At 42.7% G+C, this 17573-nt stretch overlaps 2 protein-coding genes across 3 annotated transcripts in view; one reads left to right on the top strand and one right to left on the bottom strand.

The window, feature by feature from the left end:
* Positions 1-634: 634 nt before the first annotated feature.
* OR2B11 (olfactory receptor family 2 subfamily B member 11) lies at positions 635-1577 on the top strand. The gene is given in 4 exon segments (XM_019633725.1): positions 635-842; positions 845-1007; positions 1009-1518; positions 1520-1577. Coding segments are annotated over 4 exon segments (939 nt in total).
* A 1799-nt stretch (positions 1578-3376) lies between these two features.
* Positions 3377-17573, bottom strand: part of NLRP3 (NLR family pyrin domain containing 3) — a 52627-nt gene continuing 38430 nt past the window's right edge. For both annotated transcript variants that reach the window (XM_019633723.1, XM_019633722.1), the window contains 3 exons: positions 8367-8537; positions 7685-7855; positions 3377-3959 (listed from right to left, as the gene is read on the bottom strand). In XM_019633723.1, the coding sequence (XP_019489268.1) occupies positions 3857-3959; positions 7685-7855; positions 8367-8537 (445 nt within the window). In that variant the 3' untranslated portion in view covers positions 3377-3856. The remainder of the gene's footprint in view (positions 3960-7684; positions 7856-8366; positions 8538-17573) is intronic.

Genomic DNA, 17573 nt, shown 5'->3' on the forward strand with positions numbered 1-17573 from the left:
CTTAGCTCCCCTGACCCAGGGACACAGAGGGCGCTGGGTTGAGCTCCTGACAGTGCTGCTTATGTGTGAGTGGCCACATGGGGAGGGGCCACACGGTGCGGAGAGCTTGAGGAGATAATAGGCTGTGTTCATATTGATAAACCGCCCAGCTGCTTACAAAGCCTTTCGCTTGCTCTATGCCACCTCTCACCTCTCTCCCACCTGCACCTCAAAAATGCAAAACAAGAAAGCCTTAAAAAATGGTCCATTCCCTGTCAATGAGTTGTGGTGATGGGAGCTAGGGCAGATTTTGACTAAACTGAAAGAAAACTGTCCATACGCTATACTTTCACAAATGTAATGTCCCTTTACTGTCCCCAAGGCTCTGTAGTTGAAGCAGGTACGCTTTTCCCTTCTTACAAGATGCAGGAATTTTAGGAAAGATTAAATGGCATAGTCAAGGTCACAGAGTATAAGGAAGAGCAAGACGTCCTGGTCCTGATTCCCCATGTGTCAGTGTCTCCACAGAGGTGGGACAGGGTGGGGCCTGTGTGGGAAAGCACGCACAGACTGAGGAAGGCAAGTGATTCCTCTTCTTAGGTTTTATTCCACCCACCTTTCCTGATTCATCACAGATGCCAGGAAATGCCTCAGCATGAGAACTGACAACAGAGCTCCTTGTGGAACCCCCACTAGGGACTTCATCCTTCTAGGTGTTTCTAACAAGCCATGGCTGGAACTCCCTCTCTTTGTGGTCCTCCTGGGGTCCTACATCCTTGCCATGTTGGGAGACATCACTATCATCCTGGTGTCCCAGCTGGATCCCCAGCTCCAGAACCCCATGTATACCTTCCTCAGCCACCTGTCTTCCTGGACCTCTGCTACACTACCACCACAGTCCCTCAGATGCTGGTCAACATGGGCGGCCCCAGAAAAACCATCAGCTACAGTGGCTGCATGGTGTAGTACACGATATTCCACTGGTTGGGCTGCACTGAGTGCGTCATCTTGGCCGCCATAGCCCTGGACCATCTGTGAGGCCCTGTGGTACAACTTTGTCATGCATGGCCCTCTCTGCCAGCAGCTCGTGCTTGTGGCCTGGTTCAGTGGCTTTGGCAACTCGCTCGTTCAGGTAGTCTTGATGTTGTAGTTGCCTTTCTGTGGGCGGCAGGTGCTAAACAACTTCTTCTGTCAGGTGCCAGCTATGATCAAGCTACCGTGTGCTGACACAGCCATGAATGACACCACACTGGCTGTGCTGGTGACCTTCTTTGTGCTAGTCCCCCTAGCTCTCATCCTGTTCTCCTACAGCTTCATTGCCTGTGTGGTGCTCAAGATCCAGTCCTCCAAGGCACAGCACAAGGCCTTTGGGACCTGTTCCTCTCACCTGGTGGTGGTCTCCCTCTTCTACCTTCCTGCCATCTACATGTACCTGCAGCCCCCTTCTAGCTATTCCCAAGAGCAGGGCAAGTTCATCTCCCTCTTCTACTCCATAATCACCCCCACCCTCAATCCCTTCATCTATACCCTGAGGAATAAATGTGAAGGGAGCTCTGAGAAGACTCCTGACAAGGGTCTGAAGGCTTTGCAGAAGATGAAGACCTGAGATGTGGCAATCTCCAGCGGCTACAAAACACCAAGCAGGAGTATTGTGTGCTGAGAGCACCTTTCACTTAAGGAGCAAATAACCAAACAGTGTAAATGTTTTAAGAAATTTCAGGATCCCCCCAAATCTGTCCAAAACATCTCACATCCTATGTGGTCATGGTGCCTAAAATCCCACCTCTTCCAGTAGTCTTTAATTCTAAGAGGCCATATGCTTTTAGGAATTGTTTAACAAGAACTAACATTCAATAAATATTTGTCAAATTATTTAATTTTTAATTTCCTGATTCTTTCCCTTTCTAATCTATTTTTTCTTCTATTTTTCTCCCATTTGTCTCTTTCCAATCTTCTCTCTTCTTTTTCCATTACTCCTAAATATATATAATGTACAATTTAAATATAATCTAACAAGTAGCCAGCAGCCAGCGAGAGCTGCCATGAGCTGCCCTGAGCACCCATCCAATGGCCGACGACTGATCTGCCTCACCCGGGAAGAGTGCAATGATCACAATACCAACATGGGCCAGTGAAACGACGTCGTCCATAACTAGACTGAAGAACAAAAGGACAGCAACTTGTCTGTTCCCCTTTTCCGATTCCCCAGCGCTGTTCCCCTCCCCCAATTCCCCAATAAAATCTTTTTTAAAAAAGAAAAGAAATATAATCTTATATTACTTATAATAAATTTATGTTCATTTCCATATATTTAGCTCTTTTCCAACTGCATTCCTTTGACATTTGTATATTGGTCTTATATCAAGCAACTTTACTTATTTTTTAGTTCTACTAGTATGGAAAGCTTCATGAATTTTCCATATTAATAATTACATTGTGGGGTCTTTATCTATATACCTAGATATTCCTCTGGGTTGCTGAGAGGCAAACTCTTAGTCCAGTTTTAAGTTCCTAGTGCCCAGAGGTTTTTCTTTCTCTCCTTCCAGCATAGCTATGTATTTTTAATTATATTTTATTCTACATGTAAAGGTTTCTGTGCCAGGGAGGCAGTCTGCAATAGCTCACTTCACCAAGATGCAAAAAAACAATATCTAGATCAGAGTTACTCAAAGTGCTTGTCCTAGACAAAACAAAGTTTGAACCAGAATATAAATCACATACTGCTTCCTTATTGAGAAAGCCTTGCCATGAAGAAAAGTCAGCTTATCTTAAAAGCATACTTAGCAATGTGATTGATTTACATTCTTGCACAAGCTCCTGATAGCAACAATCCGTAAGGCTACACTTTGAGTAGCGAAGTCTGGATAGTTCATTTGACAGCAGAAGTAGTATTTCCATCCTAAGCAATCCCATGGGTTCAAGAGTTGCCCTGTGTATAGAGAAGCAATTAATCAATATTTATTAATGACAATGCTATGTGAAGAGTGGTAGATGAGATCAATCCTGGGGTGATATAAATCCAAGATAATTTCTTGTACCTGAAAGCAAAATGCATTTTGTACATAATACATCTACTTATGAGTATAGGCTCCGTCTACTCTAAAACCTTTCTTTGCATGATTTTCAACCTCCTATCCTACCAGAGCTGATGTTTCAACCCTCAGAGTTATGGTAAGGTGATTTTTTTCCCCATTCATTACAACTGTATAATTTGGCAAAGAGATTTTTTAAATGCATAAAACAAATTAATTTATCTTCAGCAGTTTAGATAAATAAGTAAAAAGATCTCCAGGGACCCTTTTTTAAAATTAGAGAAAGAAAACAATTTAACTCAATAAACACCACAAAGTTGCTATAGTCGATGAATTTTCAACCAGCTACAATAAACACGAATTATTTTATTAGAAAATATGACTGTTACAAAAATTAAAAATAAATAAATTGCTGTCACACAATTGCAACGTAATAATAGGTAACTCATTCTGCTATGGACAGTTAAGAGAAAGTTGGCAGGAGTAAACCAAACAAAGAAAGGGAAAAGATAGGAAGGAAAAGAGATTTAGAAAGAGTAAAAAGAGAAAAATAGATAAAGTGCTTTAGTGAATGAATTAGTTACATGAGGTCACCAAGAGGAACACATCCTCTGACTAAAATGCTGTGACGAGACCCATATCACATGGGTGATTTCATAGCCCTGGTGCTTTAACCTGGGTTAAACAAGACACTTAAGGTCTCTCTGCACAGGCATCATCTGCGAGCTTTGCTCTCCCATGCAGGGCCACAGACTTGCAGAGCACGGTGCTAACCCCAAAGGAGGAGCGCTCATGGCCCCTTGTCCACACATGGATGACAGGACAGCAAAACGCTGGAGGCTCCATCACCACTGAGAAGGCTCAAAGACAATAGTCAGCTCCGGCTTTTCTTCTTGAAGTGTTTCTAATGCGCAGATTGTAGCATAATTAAGACACATTTTACACAACCTGTAAAAGCAAATAGAGGGCCTTAGATTATACTCTTCAAATGAACAATCTCAGAGTATTTGGCTTTAAAAATCTCATTTCACTTTCCTTATCCTCACACACTTCTAAATTCTCCAGTGCTACTCTTCATACCTAATGTAGTTTCTGTTACATTTGTAACCTTCAAGTTTGAAAACGTTTAAATATATGTAAATATAGAGAGAATAGTGTAATGAATCCCCAGGCTCCCACAATCCAGGTCTGACAGTTAACAGCTCACAGGCCAAGCTTGTTTCATTTTCCCCCCACCCAATCCTCTCATCAATTGATTGTTTTTATTTTTTTATTATTATTTGGGGGGGGGAATTAGGGGAGCAGAACAGTGTTGGAGAATTGGGGAGGGGGACCAGCCAAGTTGTTGTTCTTCAATCTTAGTTGTGGAGGGCGCCAGTCATCATCTGGCTGCCCGTCAGCAGTTCGTGGCCTCTAAGCTCAAGGTGCTGTGTTACAATCTTAGTTGCAGTTGGGCATAGCCACCATCCCATGTGGGAGTTGAACCAGCAGCCTTGTTGTTAAGAGCGCACACTCTATCCACTGATCCATCCAGGCGACAGCTCAGCTCAAGTTTCCGAGTTCAGTCTTAGTTGCAGGTGAGCATAGCCCACCATCGAACAGGCAGTCTTGTTGTTAGGAGCACGTGCTCTCACCAGCTGAGCCATCCTACCACCTGTTGGCAGCTCAGTGGCAGTTCAGCTCTGGTTCAGCGTCACTGGCCCATGTGGGAATCGAACCAGCGGCCCTGTTGCTCAGGGCTCGCACTCTTAAGCTAACTCTTAACCAACTGAGCCATTCGGCCGGCCCTCAATTTTAAACACAGTATGCTATACATCTTTAAATATTTCACTGTACAACACTAAATGAGGAAGGCTTTTGAAAACATAACCATAATACCATTATCACAGCTTTTAAAAAGTTAATAATTCCTTAATATCAACATATGTCCAATCAGTGTTTAAATTTCCTCAACTGTCTGATAATTTTTTTTATATTATGTTCATTTAATCAAGAGCCATATAAAGTCCACACATTGCAATTGCTTGGTATGCCTCTCAAGTCTTCTTTGATATGTTCTTCCTCTTCTTTTTTTTAATTTTTCTTGTAACTTAGAAATCATACCATTTGCCCTGCATAATTTCTAACAATCTTGGTTTTATTGTGTTATGAACTGAAAATCTATGTTCCTCCAAAATTCCCATGTTGAAGCCTTAACTCTCGATGTGATGGTATTTGGAGATGGTTTGGAGATGTAATTAGGGTTAGGTGAGAACATGGTGGTTGGTCCTCATGTGGGATTAGTGTCCTCATAAGAAGAGATACCAGAGTAGTCTCTCTCTCTTTGACATGTGAGAACACAGGAAGAGGGCACCATCTGCCAGCCCAGATGAGCATGTTCACCAGAAACCGAATCAGCTGGCACCATGATCTCAGACTTTCCACCCTCCAGAACTGTGAGAAATAGATGTCTGTTGTTTAAGGCACCCAGTCTGTGCTATTTTGTTGTGGCAGCCAAGCTGACAAGACAAGATAATCGCATTCACAGACAGCAATGTCCCCAGCTTTATCCTGACCAATCCCTTCCTCTGTTCTTCTATTTCTCTTAGCTTTGGGAATTTGGGGTTTTCCTGCAGCAAATGTGCTCCACTATGTCTGCACAAGAACACAATGCTGATTCAAACTTGCATTTATTCAAACCTGTATTCAAGTCAGTTTGCAGCCTTGGGGTCATGGAAGTGACCCCTTCCATGGGTCACTTTAAGTAAGGGGCTCATAGACTTTGCTTTCTTGGGGTAAGATACAGATAATACATGAACAAGAATATGACATAACATCTGTGATGGTGGTAACACTGTGGAGGAAAATAAGAAGAAAAGAAGAAAGAGCATGCTGTTTTCAACAGGATGGTAAGACACTCACACAGCAGAGAATCTTTAAGCAGATGATTTAAGGATGTGAGGAACAAGGCACGCAGATATCAAAGGGAGAAAGTCCAGGCAGAGGAAACAGCAAGTGCAAAGTTCTAGAGATGACAGTGTTTTTGTGAAATAACAAGGAGACCAGTGTGAGGTTAGGAGAAGGTGGTTTGCAGGAGCAGCAGGGGCTAAAGCACATGGGGTTTGAGATCTGCCACAAACATTATGTCTCTAACTGGATGTGATAGGAAGTCACTGACTCATGTTTTAGCCACACCCTCCATCTGCTACAGTAAGAAAAATAGATGCAGAGTAGCCTGGCAGAATGCCACCATAACAATCCAGACAAGAGGTGATAGTGGCTTGAACCAGGGTAGGAACCATGAAGCAGGCAGGAAGTTGTCACCAATCAGGCATGCTGTGACAGCTGAGCTAACAGTACATGCTAGTGGATGAGATGTACACATCACAAAAAAGGGCATCAGACATGAGAGCAGGAATTTTTTGGCATGAGCAATTGAGACAGTTGCCACTGAGTGAGAAGAGGAAGGAACAGGTGTCAGAGTGGAACAGTGTGGGTTTGGGTTTGTTCACATGAAGTTTGGGAGGCTTATTAGACATCCAAGGGGAAAGATAAGATAAGCATTTGGACACGGAATCCACAGAGTTATAAAGTGGGGAATAAAGCACATATGTGGTAACGCCAGAAGACTAGATGATATAAATGAAAGAGTAAGTTTAGAGAAGAAAAACTACCAATGTTTGTGTCCCAAGGACTCAGCGTATGAATATCAGGATGATGAGAAGACAAAAAGGAGACTGAGAAGAAACAGTTAAAGGAGGAGAAAATCCAAAGGAGAGCATGTCACCCCTGAAGCCAAGTGAAAGAAATGGGAGTTTCTTCAGTGAGGAGTGTGGTCCTCAGGACTGGCTGAAGTCACAAGACTAACAGAAAGCTCTTACTAGAGAGGTAGTGAGTATCTTAGTGGTGTCCCCATGACGGGAGGGAGCCAGCGGTCCCAACACACTGCATTAGCTGAATTTTATGGAATTTCTCATCTTTATGTTTCTAAAGCACTATCTTTCACTTAGAAATCCTCAAAAACAAGACCAACACCACACACACACACCACCATGCCAAAACCTTTGCAATCAGGACGAACCTTGTCTAGTTCTAAGTAGAAATATAAATCCATTTGGCTCCTTTCATTGGGGACTAATGTTTCTTTTAAGAAGATGGATGGAGTCGCTGGCTATGGCGTAGGCTGCAGCCCTTGCTGCAGTGGGTTGCCATGGGCTATTGTGTGTCACCAGCAGCCAGCGTGAGAGGCCAGCAGCCGCAGTGAGCAGCCGTGCAGAAGCTGGCGACTGATCTGCCTCGCCCGGGAAGAGTGCAATGATGGTGCCAACTTGGGCCATTGAAGCAACATCCTCCACAACTAGACTAAAGAACAAAAGGACAGCAACTTTTCTATTCCCCTTCCCCCAATTCTCCAGCGCTGTTCCCATCCCCCAATTCCCCAATAAAAATCTTTAAAAAAAAAAAAAGATGGATGGAAAATCTTTTCACAACCAACCGAACCTTGAATATCCGAAATGTCTGGATGAAGTTGAATATGTAGTTTATAATTTATCGACCATATAAAAAAATCTACAACACCTGGCCCAGGCCCAACCTCAGCCTGAGCACAAATGAACCATTTTGGATTCGGTCACTGGCCGGCCAGCTTCTCCTCAGGACCTGGGCCTTGCGGCTGGTGTCTGTGGAGCACTTACTGCAGGCATTTCAGGAGGCAGCCCTGTTGTTTCAGCACCTCGCAGAACATCATGACCCCCAGGTCCCCCAGGTCATTGTTGCCCAGGCTCAGCTGCCGCAGGCTCCGGTTGGAGGTCAGAAGTGTGGACAGATCCCAGCAGCAGTGCGAGGTGAGACTGCAGTCATCTAGTCTGCAAGAAGAGGGTGACTTAAATAAAATGTCCCCTTACCATCCCCCAGGTCTCCCAGATCTTAGCCTGTAATGTTTCAAATGCAGAAAAAGAAAAGGCCTAACAAGCTTGGAACAATTGTATGTGCCCATGGTTATTCTTCTCTGCGTTTCAGGTGACAGTATTTTTTCCAGTCTACTGGATTATGCAGATCAAGTTAGTAATCGTAGTTTGTGAACTGAATTTTCCCAAATTCTATGTCTCCTTCTAAATTTCCTTAAAACACAAGAGCCATACCAACCCCACTCTTTTGTTGTGAGAGATTTGTGAAAAAAGGAACTCCAGTATTTACCTTTACACCATCTAGAACTAGAACTCCGACCAGACCATGATTATGTAATAAGCCAAACCCGCAGAAGACACCATCACTTCTTAGATACAGACAATCTCATCATAACCCCCCTAGACTCCACCACTGCCCCACCCTCAGCCACCATGTGTTCCTGTCACCATAACAAGCTAAGAGACTTACTCCAGTAACTGAAGTTTGCAGTTCGGGTGCAAGAGGCCCTTACAGAGCAGCTTGACACCCATGTCTCCAAGAGCATTGCCCCGCAGGTACAGGTGTGTGAGATTCTGGTTAGCACTGAGCACCGAGGACAGAGCTGGACAGCAGGATGATGTAAGGCCAGAGTTCACCAACCTGCAGAAGAAACAGGGACACAAGTTCTCAGTGGTCAGCCTCCCTCGGACATTGCACAGCTATCACCACAGATAGAGCTGCACCCTTCAACTTTAAAATCAGGAGCCAACAGCTGGGATATAACCTGAGGGGAGCATAAATCCCTGAATTTGGTCCCATAGGAGAAACAAATGATGATCTACGCAGATGCTTTGCTGGGATCAGAAACAACAGAGTGAAAACAGACTGCTCCAGATTCCCTCCACGATCCTCCTCCTTCTTACATATGCTCCCTCTGGCCATATATGCTCCTCACAACCACTTCTTCCAAGAAGACTGTCCCAAACTAATAATTCCCACATCACAAAGATCTACTTGATTTGATTCTTACACTAACCAGGCAAGAGGCAATACAGCTGTAACTGTTGCATATTTTTTACAGATTAGAAATCTCACATTATGTGTTTTTCTTAAGGTCAAAGAACCTGCTATTGTCATTCCTCCCTCTGTTGTCCCTTCTGTCCTTGTCACACTCCTTCTATACCGTGAGACTCCTCACAGAGTGTAAAGCCCTAGCTATGCATTATACTCAATGAAATTAAGGTTTTTGATGTACTACTCTTGGGTCAAGTTGAGCATATTTTCTCACCCAATAAGAGCATGAGGGCTCTGAAACAGAGAGCTGTGTCACTCCTGCACCACATTTCAGCGGGTGGTATGCAGTGTACAGAAAGGCACATGCACTAGGCCTTACACAGACCTTGATTTGAGAACACCTCATGCAGTCATATTTCTTCCTGCCAGAATCCTTAGCCATCACATGTTTTCAAGCTGTAAAGTGTCTGAGAATCAGGGAAAATAGAAACACAGAAAGAAGTCGTTCAGACTGTGCAGCATGAACAAATGATCTAAAGGAAACAGAAGCACATACCCACCCACTGGTCTCCATCTTCCCAGTCAAGCGTGAATCAGAATGAAAAGCATAAAGTAAGCAAGACCAATTAGGAAGAGCAAAAATAAAGCAAGTTTTGAAGGGCTACTAGGAAGTTTTGCCTCCAGCTAAGAAGAATTTTATCAGAGGGTTCTTAGTGGACATGAGAAGGGAATTGCAGGATTACTGGCTGTTATGGATCTAACATCTGTGTCCCTCCTAAATTCAAACGTTAAAATCTTAATCCCCAATGTGATGATATCAGGAGGTGGGACCTTTGGGAGGCCTTAATTAGGTCCTGAGGGTGGAGCCCTCATGATGGGATTAGTGACCTTATTATAGAGACGCCCTCACCCTGATCACCATGTGAGGAAACAGTGAGAAAATAACTGCCTGCAAGTCAGGAAGAGGGTCTTCATCAGGAACCAGCTCATCAGTAGGAGACTTGATCTTGGATTTCCAGCCTCCAGAACTATGAAAAATAAAGATTTGTTGCTTAAGCCACCCAGTCTGTGGTAGTTTTGTTATGGCAGCTCAAACAGACTAAGACACTGGCAAAGATGAAGAACACTCCAGAAGACTGGAGACAGACAGCAAAAAAGAAAGAAAATAATATTTTGGAAGTTACAGAATGGCAGGCATTACCATTATTTCCAGAAAAGGACTAGATGTGTGAGGAACACAGTGAAGTGACAGCAGTTACAAACAGAGAGGTTTTGTTAAGAATAAGTCACACCTGGGGCCGGCCGAGTGGCGTGATGGTTAAGAACTGACTTGGGATGCCAGAGGGCCCCGGTTCGGATTCCACATATGAGGGCCAGTGACACTGCCCTCCACAGCTAAGATGCTGAACAACAGCTCAACCTGGAGCTGGGCTGCCATGAGTCGCCGGCGATGGCGTAGGCTGCAGCCCCTGTGGCAGTGGGTTGCCATGGGCTACCGTATGTAGCCAGCAGCCAGCGTGAGTGGCCAGCAGCCGCAGTGAGTGGCCGTCCAGAAGCCGACGACTGATCTGCCTCACCCGGAAAGAGCGCAATGATGGTGCCAACTTGGGCCAGTGAAGCAACGTCCTCCACAACTAGACTGAAGAACAAAAGGACAGCAACTTGTCTGTTCCCCTCCCCCCAATTCCCCAGCACTGTTCCCATCCCTCCAATTCCCCAATAAAAATCTTAAAAAAAAAAGTCACACCTGAATCATCAAAATGTTGGTAACCACTGAGACTAAGTGATGGGTATATGGGACATGTAATGAAATGCTTAGAAAATCAAACATGCAAATCTTACCAACCAATCTACCAGAATCAGGGAATGCAACCAATATTATTATATATATCTTGGTTTTAACCAATCCATTCAACTCAGTTCCACATTTACTGAGTACAGATGTCTTGTCATGTACTATATTAAGTTAATTTATTCTTTTTTATTTTACTGATGATATACCTTATGTCACAAAAATGTCTCATGAAGAAAATTGAGGAAGAAAATTTTACATTTTTGGGGAATATTTACTATGTACTTGGCTGTGTGATGATGACTTTAAATAGGATTATCTCATTGAGATATTACAAAATCAAGATTCAGGTGTTCTTTTTATCTGTATTTTAAATGTAAAATGAAAAAATTACTTGAAGAGGAAGACGGAGCTTCCTAGATGGACAGTGGGGTTGAAAGAGTAAGGGTAACTCTCCGGGCAAAAGGAAAATGGTATTCAGAGGTGACAAAGGATAAAAGAGCAGTCCAGGTTCTTAGAACAGAAAACTAACTCAATATAACTCAAAATAGAGTGAAGTGGTAGGTAAGAGAGCAGAAGCAGTAATCTAGGTCTGGTCAAGAATAGCCTTCTGTGCCAAGATAAGATATACCAACTTTACACTAACTTCAAAGAAGAACTTTTGAAGGTGTTTTGAAGGTGTCAATATTTTCAAATTTGCATTTCAAAGCCCCCTCTGGTGTTATATAAAACAAAAAAAGAGAGAGATAGAGGGAGCTGAAAGTTTTCTAAAAATTAGGATTGTCCTCTCTTTATTGGCTAATCAGCCTCCTGGAAAGTCCAACTACTCAATAAGGCAGTAAGGAGAGGGCAAGAACAGGGCAAAGAATGGGGGTGAGGCGTAAGTTACAAGAACTAAAGAATTTTGTAACATAGTGCTTGTGTAATGTTGGGGTAAAGAGATAAAGCCCTAAAGTTCTAGAAAAAAAAATTTGGCTATGCCTAACAAAATTTAAAATGCCTGAAAGTTTTGCCTTATTAATTTCACTTATATGCATCCACCTCAAAAGAAATATACATACATAAAGTTATAAATATATGGTTACAAATATAAAGTTACAAATATACACAAATACACTTTTTGCAGAGTTGTTTGTAATAGTGTAAAGTAGAAGCTCATCCAAAAGTTCATCATTCAATGAGTAGCTAAACAAATTACCATAATGCATACTATGGAATATTATGCCCAAATCTGTAGATCTGTATATATCAGCATGGTAATGTATCTACAATAAATTACAAAAGCAAATCAAGCATTCACATTATAAATCCAGTTTTGACAAACAGATAGAATGGTATGGATTGAATTGTGTTCCCAAAAACTTCATATTTTGAAGTCCTAGCCCCTCAATACTTCCAAACGTGATTTTATTTAGAAAGAAGGTTATTGAAGATGTAATTAGTTAACATGAGGTCATTAAGATGAGCCATAATCCAATATAACTGGTGTTTTTATAAGAATTAAAAACCGGGTGGGGGGGGGAATTTAGGGCCAGCCAGGTGGCTCAGCTGGTTAGAGTGCGAGCTCTGAGCAGCAGGGTTGCCAGTTCGATTCCCACATGAGTCAGTAAGTTGTGCCTGAGCTGAGCTGCTGCTGAGCTGCCAACAGGTGGCAGGATGGCTCAGCAGGTGAGAGCACGTGCTCCTAACAACAAGGTTGTTAGTTTGACTCCCACATGGGATGGTGGGCTGTGCCACCCCCCCTCCAAATAGATTTAAAGAAGCAACTGGACTTGGAGCTGAGCTTGCACCCTCCACAACTAAGATTGAAGGACAATAACTTGACTTGGAAATGATGGGTCCTGCAAAAACACAATGTTCCCCTTCCCCAATTCCCCAACACTGTTCCCTTCCCCAATTCCCCAATAAAATCTTTAAAAAACAAAGGAAGGGTGGAATTTGGACATAAAAATAGACACATAAAACAGACACTCAGGGACAACACCATGTAGAGATGAAAGCTAAGATAGAGGTGGTGCATTTACAAGCCATGGAATCCCAAAGATTGGCGGCAAATCACCAGAAGCATGAAGCAGATTTTTCCTCATGCCATCAGAAGGAACCAACTCTGCCAAGACCTTGATCTTGGACTTTTAGCCACCACTAATGAGAGACACTAAATTTCAGTTAGAACATTTCATCCAACAACAGCAAAATACACATTTTTCTGAAGTACACATGGGACATTTGCTAGGGTAGACCATATGTTAGGCCAGGTAACAAGTTTTAGTGAATTAAAACAAATAAATCATACCAAGTATATTCTCTGTCCACAATGGTATGAAACTAGAAACCAATAACAGAAAGAAAACAGGAAAATTCAAGAATTAAGCAACACTCACATGAGTGAAATGAGTCAAAGAAATTATAGGGAAAATAAAATAGTATCTTGAAACAAACAACAACAACAAAAAGGAAACACCATATGCCAAAATTATGGGATACAGAAAAATTAGTTCTAACGGGAAAAGTTCTACCTATAAACACATACATCAATAAAATAGAGAGCTTAAACATAACTTTACACCTCAAGGAAACAGAATAACAACAAACTAAGCCCAAAATTACCCCAAAAAAATTTACAAAAATAGATTAGAACAAAAATAAATAAAATAGAAAAACAAGATTAACAAACTAAGAGTAGTTCTTTTTAACAGATAAAAAACAAAATTGGCAAACCTTTAGCTAGACAAACCAATAAGTAAAGAGGACCCAAATCAACAAAATTATAAATGAAAGAGACATTACAACTGATACCACAAAAATACAAAGGATCATAAAAGGCTACTGTGAACAACTATAACCAACAAACTGTACAACTAGAAGAAACAGACAAATTCTTAGCAACATATAACCCATCAAGGCTAAATCAAGCAGAAATAGAAAATCTGAGCAGACCAATTACTGGTAAAAAGATTGAATCAGTAATCAAAAAACTCTCAACAAAGAAAGGCCCAGGACAAGATGAGTTCATTAATAAATTTTACCAAACATTTAAAGAAGAATTCATGCAAATCCTGCGCAAACTCTGCCAAAAAAATCAAAGAGGAATGAATACTCCCAAACTCACTTTATGAAGCCAGCATTACTCTGATACCAAAACCAGACAAAGACAATACAAGACAAGAAAACTATCGGTCAGTATCCCTGATGAATATAGATGCAAAAATTCTCAACAAAATACTAGTAAACCAAATTCAGCAGCACATAAAAAGGATCATTCACTATAATTAAGTGGGATTTATCCCTGGGATGAAAGAATAGTTAAAAATATACAAATAAGTCCGGCCAAGTGTCGCACTGTTTAAGAGTTGGCTTGGGACACCAGCTCTGAGCAGCAGGGCTCCGGTTCAGATCCCATAATAGGGCCAGTGATGCTGCACCCTCTACAGCAAAGCTGGTGAACAACAGCTCATCCTGGAGCTGGGCTGCCCTGAGTCGCTGTCGATGGTGGCATAGGCTGCAGTGAAGCTCCAGTGGGCTGCCGTAAGCTACCGTGAGTGGCCGGCAGCCAGCGTGAGCTGCCAAGAGCCACAGTGAGCAGCTGTCCGGTTGCCAGCGACCAATATGCCTCAGCCAGAAAGAGCGCAATGATAATACCAACATGGGCCAGTGAAACAACGTCCTCCACAGCTAGACCAAAGAACAAAAGGACAGCAACTTGTCTGTTCCCCTTCCCCGATTCCCCAATGCTGTTCCCCTCTCCCAGTTCCCCAATAAAATCTTTATATATATATATATATATATATATATATATATATATATATATATATTACATCACATTAATAGAATGAAAGATAAGATATTGTGAGAGAGATGGAAAAAATGGCAGCAGTGAGGAGGGCTCCTTCAGTTCTCCCCTGGAAAGCACAGCAATTTGAGCAGCTGTAGTGCAGCAAACAAACCTCTACTGAGCACGCTGAGCAGCAAAGGGACTCCCATGCCGAGGAGTTAAAGGTGGGCAGACCGGGCAAGTGGGGGAAGAGGGAGGCGAGGCCCGTGGAGGCACAGCCCGCACCCACGGCTGCTGAGACTCAGGGCCTCAGAGAGCAGATTGGAGAGTTCCCGTGGCTCGCTCCCTACACCTCGAGCCCGCGCTAAGGCAGACTCCTCAGGCCGGACGTGAAGTGGAACCAAGAGAGGAGGGCATTAGTGGATGCACAGTCCATCCGCAACTGCGGCTGCAGAGCAGGGGGAATCCAGGACAAGGCTAAGTGGTTTGCAACACCAGTGCAGGCTCAGCCTCTGGGCTGACCATTCCGCCAGGAATGTGACAGGGAACCCAGGGCGCGCAGTTTCTGAGGCAGAAATCTCAAACCAACGAGCAGGAGAAAAGGGAAGCAAGAAGCGAGGAGACACAGCCCACACCCCATAACTGTGGCGACATGAGCTTCCTTGCCAGGGGGTGCCCCTGGAGAGCAGCAGCAGCGCTGCAGGAGCGTCAGAGGGGGCGTTTTTCTTTCCCTCCCTTTTTCTTCTCTTTCTTTTTTCCCCTTTTCTCTCAGATAGGAAAAATAAATAAACTACATAGATAAGTGCACACCCCCACCCTCCCTCAGAAACCTTGGCCCCCTCTCTGCCAGAGCCTGAGGCTGACCCCTCAAGAGAGGAATAAGTCAGAACAAAGGTGCTTCGACTCCCTGGGGGTTGAGTAATTTACATAAGAGGCTGCAGGAGGGAGCTACTTAAACAGCTGTCTCTGCCCCCACCTCTCCTGGGAAGCTTGGGAAGCAGAACAACTTTGGCTGCTGAGACACAGGAAGGCCTACCAGCAGCTTTGGAATCCCCACCCTCCACCCTCCAACAGCCCCTGTGGAAAGAGTACCTGAAGACGCACATCCAGTCCTCTGGCTGCGCAGAAATCAGAGTGCCTCTGGACAGGCAGGGGCAGAAATAACACTGACTTTGTAAAAAAAAAACTACCAACCACACCTCATAACTCCACTCATCTAAAATAGACCTGCATCAACAGGCTCACTCTAGGGGCCAGGCGGCTGGCTCTGCCCCCACAACACACACAGGCGTGTGTGTAGAGCAGAGGAAAACCTAGGGAGAGCTTGGTGGACTTCAGCCAAGATTGGTACTGGTTACTTCTTGTTTTTTCTCCCTTATTTATTTTTTTTTATTGTGTTCGGTCTTGGTTTCTCTTTTGGTGTGTTATATTGTTATTGTTAATTGGCTTCTCTTCGATATTTTGGGGTGGTTTTTTTTCATTGATTGCTTGTGTTGGTTGTTTTTGGATTTTTCTATTTCATTAGTAAGTTTAGTTTTTTATATAGGCATATATAAAGGTGCATATATGTGGATATATATGTCCATATATATGGGGGTGTAGATATATATACATTTATATATTTTTTCTCTCTTTCCTTCTCTTCTAACCTCTCTCTCTCCCTTCTTTCCTGCTTCCTTGTCACAGCTTGATTTGTCTCCTCCTTTCCATTTTTTCTGCAAGTTCTTTTTCTTTGTTTATTTTTTTGCTGTTACAGTTGTTTTAAAGGTGTTGCTATTTTGTTTCTTGCATTCATTCTATTTTATAGTTTATTATATTTTATTTTATCTTGCTCTGCTATTTGTTCCATGGAGTTTTGTTTTGTTTTTCTTTTGGTTTTTTTTTTGGGGGGGGTGTTGGTTTTTTTCTTCTTTTCTAGTTTTAGTTATTTTGTTTCTGTTGGTTTGTTTTCTCCTTGTGTGTGATTGATATTTCTATACATATTGAGTGTAGGGTGATTGTTGTTTTGTACATCAGAGAGTATCTGGTTACCTTTGGTGGCTGTTGTGTTGTGCTAGTTGATCTCTTCTGCCTAAAACCCACTCTGCAGTGGGGCCCAGCCAAAGAAGCACAAGAATCATCACACCTAGAGACCAACTTTAGATAAAACCAGAGTATTACAGGGTCTGACCTACAAGATTCACACTCAAAGGGAAATTGCTAAAGGTACAAGAGCCCCTGGGGGCCAAGCCTCATCAGAGGGGTCAATGCTCACACAACAGCTTACAAACTTTGGACACAGCTAATCCTCACGGCTAGTCAGCTTGGGAGTCAAGCCCACCTACTGAGAAGCTGAAAGCAACAAACACTAGACCTCAACAGGAGAAGGCACATAACACAAGGAACACCTCTGGTATACACACACAGGAGAAAAGAGAGTCTGAGCAATTCAAATATAAAGGACATATATCACATAAGTCTACACAGAAAAGACTGAGAGACCTAGGGGATCTACCTATTTCATCGAAGTAAACACAAAGAGTAAGCCAGAATAGGGAAACAAAGAAGCACATCCCAAATAAGAGAACAGAAGAAACCTCCTGAATCTGTGGAATTAGAGGAAATAGAGGTAAACAACCCATCTGAGACAGAGTTCAGAACACTGATTATTAGAATCCTCAAGGAAATTAATGAGAATGAAAAGAAGGATAGAGAAATCACAAAAAACAACCAGGTAGAAGTAAAGAATTCAATTACTGAATTAAATAACAAACTCAATGGAATTACTAGTAGATTGGATGAAGCAGAGGATCGAATCAGTGACTTAGAAGACAAGATAGCAGAGATCATCCAAGCAGAACATCAAAAAGAAAAAAGAATAAAAAACATGGAAAATAGTTTAAGAGAACTAGGCGGCAACATCAAATGTGACAACATGCACATCATAGGAATACCAGAAGGAGAAGAGAGGGAGCAAGGGATCGAGAACATATTTGAAGTAATAATGGCTGAAAACTTCCCTAAACTGGCAAAGGAAATTGACATGCAAGTACAGGAAGTGCAGAGTTCCAAACAAGATGATCCCATACAAGCCCACACCAAGACACATTATAGTGAAAATGTCAACGGTTAAAGACAA

Source organism: Hipposideros armiger, unplaced genomic scaffold, assembly GCF_001890085.2.
Source record: "Hipposideros armiger isolate ML-2016 unplaced genomic scaffold, ASM189008v1 scaffold_1388, whole genome shotgun sequence".
Classification (NCBI taxonomy): domain Eukaryota; kingdom Metazoa; phylum Chordata; class Mammalia; order Chiroptera; family Hipposideridae; genus Hipposideros; species Hipposideros armiger.